General features: G+C 36.3%; 1 protein-coding gene across 1 annotated transcript in view; it reads left to right on the top strand.

Moving 5' to 3' along the window:
* Positions 1-6,363, top strand: part of Karybeta3 (karyopherin beta 3) — an 80,523-nt gene extending 74,160 nt beyond the window's left edge. The window contains exon 23 of the mRNA XM_083130035.1: positions 4,869-6,363. Within this exon, the coding sequence (XP_082986161.1) occupies positions 4,869-4,958 (90 nt within the window). The 3' untranslated portion in view covers positions 4,959-6,363. The remainder of the gene's footprint in view (positions 1-4,868) is intronic.
* Positions 6,364-14,282: the final 7,919 nt, after the last annotated feature.

The raw sequence follows: 14,282 nt of genomic DNA, 5'->3' as shown, positions 1-14,282 counted from the left end.
ATAATAAATATTAATATACAAGTGCAGAGTGGATACTCACCGGGAATTATGCATGAATTATTGGCTCCGTGAATTATGCGTGAATTCTACTTGAATTTTTCTCCGTAGATGTGAGAATCCAATTCCTATTCACATTTTATGCAAATAAAAATTATTTGTGAAATTTTCTTAGTCTTATCAAGTTTATAATCATAGCTAGGGGGCGGCGGGAGTCTGCCCTGGGTGCCGAACTATCTGAATGGAAAAAATTGTAAAATTGATTCATTGATTTGTAGTTTTAAGTCTGTGTTACGCACAGAAAGGCTACTCGGGACTGGACCTACAGTTCAAAGTGGGATCCGTGCCATGTGCCTGCACCGGGTATCGAACCTGTGACCCCTTGATCACAAGGCGACAATGTTATCACTACACCATCGGGAGGCACAAAAGTTTTAAAAAGGAGAACGCATTGGCGTCCTGTGAAATTATTTGCACCCTATTAAATCAATATTGATTTCATCCTGCAAAAAATTAGATCCAAAAATTTTCTTGCTTGCTTCGCTCGCATTTTTTCTCCATAATGCATTGTATTGTGAATTATCAGACAGAGAAATAACACATCTCTTCATTGATTTTCTTTTAAATGCACAAACAATTGTTTTGAGGAAAGGGAGTGTGCACATTTCAGACAATTTGTCATTTTTGCTGTTGGTTTATTGCGAGATGGTTGAATTGGTTTGTATAATGTATTTAAATAATATATGTTGTATAAAATATGTATTAAAGAAACTTCGAATACATACACAATTTAGTATCCATGTTGCATATATGTGAAACATATATATATATATACCAGGTGGGCTGAAAAGTTCGTAGGCTGACTCATAAATGGCGTTACTAGAATTAAATCCATGTGATTTTTACTTAGTACTAACCTTCAAAAGATACGTGTATAAATTTCACAGCTGCCGGATAATTAGTTCGTGAGATATAGCATTGTGAGTGAAGCAGCTTTTGTTATTGTGAAAAAATGGATAAAAAAGAATTTCGTCTGTTAATAAAGCATTGCTTTTTGGCGAAAGAAAATACTGTTGAAGCCAAGGCTTGGCTTGATAAACATTATTCGGACTCTGCACCAGGAAAATCAACCGTTGAGAAGTGGTTTGCTAAATTTAAACGAGGCGAAATGAGCATCGAAGACGATGCACGCAGTGGATGCCCCAAAGAGGCTGTTACCGACGAAAACATCAAAAAAGTCCACAAAATAATTTTAAATGATCGTAAAGTGAAGTTGATCGAGATAGCTGAGACTTTACATAGCGTTGTTGGAGCGTTTAAAGGATGAAATCACGAAAAAACTGCCTCATTTGAAGAAGAAAAAAGTGCTGTTTCATCAAGACAATGCACCGTGTCACAAATCAATGAAAACGATGGCAAAATTATATGAATTAGACTACGAATTGCTTCCCCATCCACCATATTCTCCAGATCTGGCCCCCAGTGACTTTTTCCTGTTTGCAGACCTTAAAAGAATGCTCGCTGGAAAGAAATTTAGCGCTGAGGAAGAGGTAATCGCCGAAACTGAGGCCTATTTTGAGGCTAAAGAGAAATCGTACTATAAAAATGGCATCGAAAAATTGTATGACCGCTATAATCGTTGTATCGCCCTCGAAGGCAACTATATTGAATAATAAAATCGAATTTTGTCAAAAAAATATTTTTTACTATGTTAGCCTACGAACTTTTCAGCCCACCTGTTTATATATATATATATATATATATATATATATAAATCAAATAAGGTAAAAGGAAACACTCACCGGACAGTAGGAAAATTCAAAATTTTCGCTAATTTATAGCATCATCGGTGTGAGAAGAAACGGAAGACTGAACCGGAAGTTGGGGTCCTGCAGAGTTGCCAGGTCCCCATTGAAGAAGAAGCGGTGCATAGAACGAAAAAAACACTGTTTCGTCACCAGGCTCGTCGTAAACTGTGAGTGTGTAGGATGAGGCGGGAGGGTGGGTGAGGGTTGGGCATTACTGGGTGGCCTTGTTCAGGCCAGGTGGAGTGGTTGCACTCATGGCCGATATATAGGCCCTCTCCCATCTTTTGCGAACAGAGGTGTTGGCTGGTTGGGGTAGGAGGTGGATGATCGCTACCCGGAAGCAGTCGTTGAAACTGATGTTGTGGTGGTTGGTGTGGACGGCGACAGCCACCCACAACCTGGACTTCACTGTCGCCGTCCACACCAACCACCACAACATCAGTTTCAACGACTGCTTCCGGGTAGCGATCATCCACCTCCTACCCCAACCAGCCAACACCTCTGTTCGCAAAAGATGGGAGAGGGCCTATATATCGGCCATGAGTGCAACCACTCCACCTGGCCTGAACAAGGCCACCCAGTAATGCCCAACCCTCACCCACCCTCCCGCCCTCCCTCCCAACTCATCCTACACACTCACAGTTTACGACGAGCCTGGTGACGAAACAGTGTTTTTTTCGTTCTACGCACCGCTTCTTCTTCAATGGGGACCTGGCAACTCTGCAGGACCCCGGAAGCTTCCGGTTCCATCTTCTGTTTCTTCTCACACCGATGATGCTATAAATTAGCGAAAATTTTGAATTTTCCTACTGTCCGGTGAGTGTTTCCTTTTACCTTATTTGATTTTTAGTTAGCCCTTTTGGCCCTCCTTGCTTTTATCCATTATATATATATATATATATATATATATATATATATATATATATATATATATATATATATATATATATATATATATATATATATATATATATATATATATATATATATATATATATATATATATATATATATAGTGTATGAAAGTTATACATGTTAATGTAAAAAAGAATAATATTTGGAATGCATTTATCAAGCATTTTCTGTCTTTCAAAAATAGTTTGTGTGCTTGTTTTCCATTATTAATGTGAAATTGAACGTATTGAAATAAAATAATTCAAATAGTTTGTTCAAACACAAATGCTTTAGCACCAACTTCTACCCCCCCCTTTTTGCATAATTTACGAGGATAATAACGTCTTTGATACTACTACTACTACTACTACTAATAATAATAATAATAATAATAACAACAACAATGTTTGTCCAGGCAGGTTGGAATCCCGGCTTGGGCATTGATGTTTGTGACGCCTATTCATCAATTTCATCATATCACTCATCCCCATCTTTGCAAATTAGCCAAACGTGGCACTAGAAGCAAAGTAAAATAAAACAAATCAATAATAATAATAAGACTTATTATTAGTACGTTTATCCTGGCACTCTCTCCCCACCTGCCCAGACAAGAATTTGTGGTTGCTCATCTGATTGTAAATAGAAACTCAGCACCGTAAATTAAATATTTTAATTATATTACGTATACTGTTAAATTGAATTATAATTTTTGGATGTTGGAACCACATAGACCCTTTACATTATTAAGATATTTGTGTGTGGATGTTGAGAGACCGTAATACGTAAGGTTGAAATAGAGGAAACATCTCTTTCAATTTTTGGAAAGTTCGCCTTGAAAACCAGGAATTATACTTGAATTTTATCATGGTCCTAGAGTGGTCACCCTGAATTGCAATTATTCTCAATCAACAGGAGGAACTTTCCTTAACATGTTGACTGCCACAATAAAAACAAAAGTTTCCCTGAGCCCATGATGTTTTATTACAAGAATGTAATGTAAACGTTAAAAGCAGTATGTTTCTTCATTAGATGAAAATTTATTTTTTATTATTTTATGCGCATGACTCATATGCAACTCTTGCGGTGCTAGAATCAATTATTACGCTGCACACCATGCGAATTATATTTGGCTCACAGCATATTGCTTTTTTTTTTCCTGAGCATTGTTGTTTTTTATCTGGTCATTGAGTCTCTTGTTATTTGTAACGTGACTGCAGTATGCTATTGCATCAATATCGTTCGAGAAACTGGCCAGCAATAATTCAAGGCCAAATGCACAATCTGAAAAACCTGAAAACTTTAAGAGTGAAAATGTTTTTTTTTTTTTTTGTTAACTTGACAGATTTAAGTGAAATTTAAATGTAAAAATAAATATAAAAAGTTAAATGTTAATTTGATCCATGCTTTTTATATTGTTTGTATTAATTGTAACAATAACAACATCACTAAATAATATTTTCACGAACCATCTGCAAAATTTTGTCCACGGGACCACTCTTCACATAACATGTGTGTTATTGCATGGTAGCGTGAGTTCCTGTTCACCACGAGATAAGGAGACGTGCGAGTTAAATATGCTTCATGAGGTCCCAGGCGTAAAACTAGCATGAGGTAAATACAACTCCCATGGCAGTTAACTGGGTAAAATATATTTTAGCTACACATTGTTGGTGAATTTTACATAATTTCCAGAATATTTACTCTCTCCTAAAGTTCCACACAGGATCCTGCAAGATACCCTAAACTTTGGAAAGTATCTTTTGATTAAATTTGAACTGATACTTACACCACTATGAAATACTCAATATGTTAACCAAGGCAGGAATTTATTTTATTATAAAACATAAACTAAACTTAACATTTCAACCTTCTAGCAAGTTGAAGTTGTACTTGGTACAGAGTCTGAAGAAGACCTTGCTGGAAGGTTGAAACATTACGTTTAGTTTTATGTTTTATAATAAAATAAATTTCTACCTTGGTCAGCATATTGAGTTTTTCATATCATAGAAACAAGGCTTAATGATGTTATAATTACACCACTAGTGTTAGCTACATCTGCATCAGCTCAGCCATAATAAAGTTATCCAGGAAGACCGCAAGTTTTACATGAATTGTATCTGTTGTAGACCTCTCGATATTTTATCTAAGAGACACATTTTTGCATTACAGGGAAATGCAGAACTATTTCAGGCTTGCATTCAGCAGTTGTCGCCAGATCAACAGCGAGCCCTTCATGAAGTCTTGAGCGTGACTCAATGATGCGAGGAGGACGAGCAGCAGAAACTGCAGCTTATTTGAGATTAATTTATTACATGGTAAACATATGACTGAACTGCATTGACGAGCAGAGTTTTGAAAAGGAGAAAAACACCCACCCTCTCTTGGGAGTAAGTTAGTGAGACACACCAAACTGGGTTTACGAAAGACATAAAATTTGTGAATCAACTTTTTTCAAGAAACAATGCCACCTTGTTGTCAGGGTGCAGTAATTGAAACAAAATCTTGCTTTCCCCCTTTGCTTTCAATTGAAGGAAGTGCATGCGAATAGTGAAAAGGAAAATATACTGGTTTCACTAAAGAACGAGGCAACCAGTAACGTGATGTTAAAGAAAAAGTCATTATGAATGATTGTGTTTATACAGGTTGTTCTTGCTAATGGATGTGATAATTCTTTTCTTTTTTGTTTTTTTGTTGAAAGGTATTTCAACTCCCCCAGGCAGTTTTTTTTACATAGTATGGTGGTATTATGTTGCTTTTAGTAATTGGTGTATACCATCCTCAGCTGGTGACCAAATTTTTGACAGGGATAGTATATATGCCTACTTATTAATCTAAAGGTCTCCCCCCCCCCTCTCCCATTGTGAAACTTATACTACACATGTTTAATGCAACGTGCCACATACTCATCTGTGATAGAGGTGTCTTTATTTACAACTCGAAGATAATGACTACACTTGTAAACGATAACAATGAACACATGAAGGAGAATCCAGCCAATTTAACGTTTGGACATCACAAAAATATTGAACAACTTAACGAACATAGATGACTTCCAAATTATTATAGCCCAAGGCAAAAATTAGTGTTTCTATATTGTTAGAACACTCTGTACATATAATTGGTGAGAGATAGTGTCAAAAAAACTCACTCACCACATAAATGTTATTTTCTTAAGTATGAAGGTAAAGTATGATAGCATTTTTTTAAAAAATATATATATGTGAGATTAAATATATATATATAGAGGTATGTATAGAGATAAAAGAAGTGATGCTCAAAGTAGTGTTAATGCAGTATTTTCTAAATTTTGGAGGATTGTTGCGAAAAAAACAACTGTTGAAATGGTTTTTACCACATAGCATAATGTATGTAGATATTTAAAAAAAATGAACGGCTATGTATTGGGTGTGCCACAATGCATAGGGAAATTTATTTTGCATGACAAGCATTTGGTTCAAGCCATACACCATATAACAAGACTGGCCTAGAGATATATTTCTCTGTGCTGTGTTCCACAGAATGCAGTACTGGGTGTCGAAACTGGAGAAAACATTGTTAGTAATGATTGCTAGAACTTTGAGAGTTCACTATTGACTTTTTTAAATGTAAGTTGTCTTGTTATATATAAAATTATATGCAAGAAACATGAAAGTTTTGAGTTTTTGTCTTAGTGTACCACTTTCTTAAATGTAACTTGGTATCTAAAGATATCTGTTTGGTTTACTCTGATAAGTTTCTTTTAATTTTTTCGTGCAAATTTTCTTCGCGATCGATTTCGCCACCCATCTGGTAGGTGGTGCATGCCTGATGAAGTCACCAGATGGGTGACAAAATCGATCGCCAAGAAAATTTGCATGAAGAAAGGAAAAGTAAACTTGTAGAGTTTGTATAACTGACCATGTGAATTTGGTCCGAAACGTCAATGTTTCAAACCTGTTTCTGTAACCTTCACGAGTTTCTTCTTGATAATTAAAATATTAAAAATACCATGAGGTCGAAGATGTATTATGGGGGAGACCCAGATCTCCCATGAAGGTATGCTTTGTTAGCATTTGCTGCATAATAGAGTTACTGGTTTCTGCTGAACTTACTGAAAGGTAGGGATTACATTGGAACCGTACACCTCTCAATGTCGATACAAAAGAAGATTTATACATGAATTATAAGCTGCGGGAGTTGTGCATGATTTTTTCTCTGTAGATGTGAAAAATTGCAACTTATATTAATCCAAATTCCATATAATATATAAATATTTATAAAACCCCGAGGTAAGTTTTCTTGGTTTATCTTTTATTTTTATCGAAGAGGGAAAGAAAGCTGCATGGAAAGCAACAAAATTCTCTCAATCAATAGTGTCCTTTGCAGAACAATCTATCGTGACAAATGGAAGGTTATTGCAAGATAAGATATCTTGAAGTTGAATAGGCAAATTTAAATTTGAAATTCTTGTACAATTAACAATTTCATAGATTAGTATATCCTGTAACATTTGTGACTTGTGTTTGTAGATTGAGTATGTGATATGACAAATCTAAATTCCACACCGTAAATTAAATATTTTAAATATCCAGTCTGTAACAAAATAACTTCACCACCACTAAAAATGAGGGAAATATTGAAATATGTTTAAATTGCCATTGTAATAATGTGCAAAACAATGGCAAATTGCACCTGGGATTGTTCCTTGATTCTTTTTTGTTATTTTGCACTGCTGTATTTCATTCCACACTCTGCCAACAGGTGTGTCTGACGTCTGTGTGCAAATGGCTGCAGCCTGTTCCTGGCGTGCAGCCGTGTTTACTGGTGGAAATCATGTGAATAGTGGGTGGAAAATCTGGGTAATGGTTTCACTCTATCGCTAGATTACTAAAGTGTGTTCCAGTGGTGTCTGAGAGTTAGTCTGGACTATTCTCAGTTACTAAAGTGCAGTAACTGTGACCATTGTACAGTCATAGAGAAAATCCTAAGTGACACTTCACCATGCAAACAAGGCAAGATTATGGCTCTGAAATCCGCTGGTTTTTCATATATAGACACATAAAACACAAAAAAACAAGGCCCAGGATTAATCTAAAGTAAAATATAAGTGATAGGGATGGGACCGATTAATCGGTATCGGCCAATATAGGCATATCAGTTTATCGGTAAAATTACCGATTATTTTACCGATCCAATATATCGATAAATATCTTATAATTTAGTGCAAAATTCTGCCATTTTGTTGTAATTTTTATGGATAATCTCCATGCCCTACTTCCTGAAAAAGTAAATTTCTAAATATTCAACTTCTTTTGCATTGCAATCAGCTCGAAACACATATTTATTATGGAGATCAATGAACATTTCAGGGTCTTCAAGGACAAATTCTAATTTTATATCGGATCGGTAGAATATCGGTATCGGTAAATTTTATATCGGTACTGTATCTGTATCGATATCGACCCATCCCTAATAAGCGGTATAATTGTCTACATATCACCTAAAACACAGTTTTCATTCCATTGTGTTCAAGTGCTGCAGTTATTTTATTACAGACTGTGTGTACCATTTATTCATATTAGAGGGAATAAAGAAGGAGGTTGATAAATAGAAGACGTAACCAAGTACTAAAAAAGATTTCCGCGAAATTGGCTCCCGCTTTTGCAACAACTCAAACCTATCACATGCAGCAGAGGAACTGGTTCCACCAGCGCCCCTAGCGGTAAGCAAGGAAACAACAGGAACAGGAAGTCAACCCAACAGTGAAGCATCGAGCTTTCCCAAGTGGATGGTGGCAGAGGCGACCGAAATTAATAGAACATTTACAAGTAAGTTTCGCTGAAATCTTTTTAGTACTCTCTTACGTCTTCTAAATATGCCATTTAATTGAATTGAATTAGAATTTTTGGATACATTGGAATCACACAGATTCTTTATATTAAAGTGTGTGTTGGTGGTGTGACATAATACATAAGGTTGATGTAGAGAAAACATCTGTTTGTATCTTGAATTTTTGGAAACTGGGAATTATATTTGAATTTTATCACCATCCCAGAGTGGCCACAAATTATTGTAGAATAGGTAAATATGTACGAGCTCTTTGTAACTTTCGAAACAATTCGTAAAAAAAGCAGTTTCGACAGAAAGAACAATCAAATGAAAATACAAAGCTACTTTTGTACAAGGGAATATATTGGGTAACTTGCTATGTACAGGAAAGTAATTTTCTTGTCCATCAATGCCAAGTTTCTAGGTTCCTTGCCTAAGCCTAAAAGTGAAACAAAAATATGTAACTAGAAGGGTGGAGGTGGGGAAGAAACTCCAGCATCTTTTGATAAATAACAGGTCCCGTATTTTTTTTTCTGGTCTTCAGCCTGTTTTTCGACTTTGCAGTCAATTTTAGGTGGCTGTAAGCACTATGCATCTCATTGATTAGAAAATATGACCACATGAGCTACAAATTTTTTTTTCATGTTCAGAGATTGAAAATAGAGGAAGAATGATCAAGATCGGAGAAAATACCAAAATACGTTGTTTTATGAAACGTAAATTAGTAAATATGTAATATCTTGGCAAATACGTGAAAATATGTATCATAAAACTTTAGCAAAAGCATGTCAATTACATAATTCGTTGACATTTTCCTGTTCAAGGTATATATCTAGAAAGGAATATAATATGTAATTACATACAAGTTCGGGCTCTAGGTATAATAATATGCATAAAATATTAGTCAGGAACTTTACTTATCGTCAACTGGATCTAACATCATTTTTTGTTATTCAATTCATCCTTTTGACATTAATTTCCTTTGCAGGACAGTTATTTTTGTAGAATTTGACAATTTTAACTACACGTAAAGTAGATAATGGCTATTGTTATGCCATATTAATTTACATGTTATTAATACTTACGTGAAATTTTGAAATTTCGTATTTCCGCGTTGCACAATTTAATGGTTATATCGTATTAATTCATGTGGCCACGGTGGCTCAGTCGGTAACGCGTCTGACTACCATGCTAAAAGTCCCGGCCGGTTCAAATCCGGGAACTTTTCTAACTATGGAAGCGGCCCCGGTGCCCACCCAGCGTCGAATAACATGGGTACCTGGGAGAAACCCTGGGGGGGGGGGGGGTGGTAAAGGCAGTCAGGGTCGTGATGCTGATCACATCACCCCCACTCATGACCGGATCAAGAAAGTGTGGTGTGTTACCCCCACACCCCCTATACGCCTTCATGGCGTGGTGCTATGCACAGGGGAGCACTTTACTTTTTTTTATATCGTATTAATTTCGATGACTCTCTTATCTTCTTTCACTAGGGGTACGGCATCTGGAGCAAAATTAATAGGATATAATCATTAAATTGTGGAATGTGGAAGTACAAAATTTCACGCAAGTAATTTTAAACTGAGTTTACCGCATCAATCTTGTATATTATTAATACACCTATAAATTATATCAATGTATTAATTTAAAACATTTATTTTTCTGAAATGCTTGGTTTGGACCCTCCCCTGAAATATATTACATGTATCATAAAGGAAGGTTTTGGAAGCAGAACAGAAATGTTTAGTACCTTACACCACATGTTGGGAAAGAAAATTTAATGCACAACAACAAGAACCATGTGAACATTCAAATAACTTTGTAACTCATGCAGAAACGTTTGCCTTCATACAATACAACCAAATTGAAATTGAAAATCGTTTGACATCCACTTGAACATGCCAGTACCTGTTAGCGCAGATTGACTGTATCAACATCTTACTACTGACATAGCAAGTAGTGACAGTGGAGTTCTCTGCATTTCTCAACAAGCCCTGATGATCGAGTCAAAAGCTTGAACAGATTGTTCATTTGTTTTGCGAGGTGGTATATTAAATGACTACGTATGTCCTTACTTCATATTCTTGTAACAGTGTTATTGTGATGTGTATAGAATGTACGATGAAGATTTGTTGTAAATATCCCCATAAGGTAAAGTTCCCCATGCATATAGCACCGTTCCTTGAAGGTGCATTATGGAGATTGGGGGGGGGGGGGGGGGTAGGGCCCCTCACATTCTTGATCTCTGGGCCATGAAGCTAGGTGAGCCCCAGAGTTGCTTTATGTGGCCAGAAAAGTTCCAACCTTAGATCACCCACACTGGGAATCAAAGCTAGGTCTCCGCATGGCAGTCGGATGCCATACCAACCAGACCACCAGGGCTCTAAATATCCCCATTATTGTGATAATTAGGGACCTCAATTTAATTTTCTCACTTTTGCATTATTTTTCCAATATTCGCATTTGCAAAAAAAAAGCAAGCTGTACTCGGCATGAAAATTATTTAAAAGTTGAATCACTGATTATTATTAGCCCTTTGTAGTGGCTATGGAATCTGATTGACAGAATTCCCAAACAAATCAACATTTAACTAGTTTGGGACTTTAAATAAGGAATTAAAAAAATATTCTGCTTGTAGTGATTTACATTACTTGCGTAGCACTCGGTGAGAAAATGAGACATTTTTTTAAGTCATGTCAAATTTAGTGGCTATGCAAAAGACAGTGGACTGAAAATGTTTCGATTTGCAGTCACCATATATGAAAGCCGGAGCTTAACACAGTCTAAAGATTAGCACTCATAATGAAATCCTTATTCAGTGGTTGAGGTTCAGGAGGTGCTTTTCTCCAACCTAACACAATTATAAAATTAAAATGAAAAGACAACAAATATGTGTGGATAATCCATGTGTATATATGTGTGTGTGTGTGTGTCCAAGCAGAGCTAACATAAGCTGTCAATTTTTTTATTCAAAATAAAGTATTCAATAACTAGAATTCAATAAAAGCTTTAGCATTGATTCATGGTGGGTTTAATTTGTTTGGGTGTTATTGTGTGCTGGTTGAAAATCCATGTACTGAAAATTACTATTTTGAGGTGCTACTGCATCCACTCATGTGGAGTGTGAGTGTATTTTAATCCATGATTTCTGAATGGACAATGTGATTTAGTTACTTTAAGAATTTTGTATGTGAATGTGATATAATGTGTTTGTCTTCTGCTGGCTCATTGCTAGTGCATCTGGTTGAAACCCTAGACCACCGGTCTCCAAGCCATAGATCGCGAGCTACCCGTAGCTCACGTCGTGGTGTTATTTCCAGTAGCTTGCGAGGGGTTGTCTCCAATACTCTGTAGATAAGCACAGTAATATTGAGGCAAACCTTGACAACAACACATCTTCATGGAATGCACCCAGCCACTTCCTGCGGAGTTTCCTAAAACTTAGTCTCTGTAGTCTTGCTGTGGTTTCACGGTACATAGTTATGGCAAGTGTAAGTAAAAACGGATGATCTATCATTTTCATTTGGAATGGGAGAAGTATTGTGTGTCTGTGGGAAGAAAGGGAACATTAAAAAACGCTTCAAAACAGTTCATTCACAATTCGAAAAGAGCTCCCCATCGCAGTTTGAGATACTCCACTTTTTATTGGTCGAGATTTTGTATATGGTAGCATGACACTAGCCATTTGTAGTCTTTGGTGTTGTCCGTTTGCAAAGTATGAGTTGAATCATTTTATTGCTAACAGGCTGAAATTATAATATCAGAGTTTAGCTAGTTTTAGTACATTATCAAAGCTTTACGTAGTTCTGGGAGGACTTATTCTGTGCAATCTGTCCCTGATAAATTCCAAACTTTCAGTAGACTGGACACCTACGTGAAAAGAAGCTGCCGGTTCCAGTCTAGGTAGCTATATAACAGTGTGGATGAGCCAATCTTTACAGTACTGGATGTTTCATAATTAATTGAGGGGTTACAAAATATATTGCAAGTAAACTTTGAACTTATGTTAATGAAACCAGTCCAGAATGATCTACTATCAGTGACAAAAATATTGAGCCCTCGGTTTACGCACTTGTAAAATTGTACTCCGTGGGAGGAAAAAATTTAAATATACCTCATTGGAAAGCTTCAAGTATCTACTTTTTAATAAGCTTTATCAGAAAATTAATCTTAACTTTATCTTACTATAATAAAAAAAATCACTGAAAAGTATAGTTTTTCTTCCAATTTTCACGAACTGGGAACTTAACACCATACAGTTCATAATAGACTGACTGTACATATAATTTTAAGATTTTGTGTACTTGAAGTTTGATTATTTCTGCACCTCTGTAGAAAAATCAAATGCATATTTTTACTAGATGCTTCAAAAATTGGCGTTTTACGGAAACTTGCAAACTTGAAATGCATAATTACAAATTCAATGAAATTGCAAAATACTGTTGATATAACGCATATGATCAAATTCCAGAAGTTTGGCGTGTGTACCTCAAATATGGTTCCAGATATTAATTATTCTTTCGCACTCCTAATATGGTAAAGGGACGCATGACATGCCCGGGTGCATCAATCTCAGACTCCGCGGGCTGCAGGCGACTTCCACAGCATTGCCATTTCTCTGCACTTCGCTGCGAGAATCGCGCAAGTGCGTTCCGTCTAGCCGATCCAAAGTATTGTCGCAGCATAAAATAATGAATGAAATATTTCTTATTGCAAATGGAGTACTGCCGTACTGCAGGGTTTTTTTTGTGGGGGGGGAGGATTTCTTTAGCTGTTAACTTCATATGAACGTCGTCTTCTCATTCGATACCCGGTGGAGGTACATAGTGGTTCGGATCCCACTTTAAACTGTAAGTCCAGTCCCGATTAGCCTACCTGTGCATAAAGTGAACTTAAAGAAAGAAAACAACTCCACTCAGCTTTATATGAATGCCATTTGTCCAGTATTATTTTATGTCGCACATTTAAACACATATATTGAGTGCAATGATGTTCGATGAGAGATCCAGTCTTCTCTGTATACAATAAAAGCGCACCTGCTGTGCACAGAGATTTCATAAGCAAGGGAAACAGAGCTGGTGTGTACTAGCGATAGCAACACATAAAAATTATATTTAAAAAATTGCACATTTGAAGCCTTCACGCCAACTAACATTATAAAATATATTTCGAGCAAAAATGTATATAAATTGTGTTTATCTCGCAAAATTCACTTAAGCATTGTATCGAGTAGCGGTGGTGGTTTCAGCATTTAACGTGTTGCTATACATTCCACCTGAAACATTGCTTTTGTATTTTGGTCTCTTGCACAGCTGCAACTGCTGTAATAAGCAAGGAGTTGTGGGTTCATTTAGAGAGACAGGACTGAAAACTAATAAATTTTCAATAAATATAATGAGTGAAAGGTAAAAGTATAAAATGATGTTCATAATGGATTCTGTTGATGTGGATAATTAAAATAAAAGTCGTGTATCTTTCTTCTCGTAACATCTTGCAAAACTCGCCCAATAAAATATTGGGTCGATGCAAATTTTTGTTGTTCCCTTCTTCTTTACATACATTTTTCACTGTGCAGACAGACTACCTGGACAGAATGCGGGTAAGAATTATTATGGCTATGTGGGTGTTCAGGCAATATTCATGGCAGTAATGTAAACAAAATTGACAAAAGAAACATTCGGCATCTCTACAATGCTTTTCTTTGCATAACACATTGTTTCGGTGCGTTTTCTGTGTCAAAGCTGCTTGGACGCGGAGCTTATAGGACAAGCGGAA

This window comes from Lepisma saccharinum, chromosome 10, assembly GCF_977018435.1.
Source record: "Lepisma saccharinum chromosome 10, izLepSacc3.1, whole genome shotgun sequence".
Taxonomy (NCBI): domain Eukaryota; kingdom Metazoa; phylum Arthropoda; class Insecta; order Zygentoma; family Lepismatidae; genus Lepisma; species Lepisma saccharinum.
This window is presented reverse-complemented; position numbering and strand designations above follow the sequence as displayed.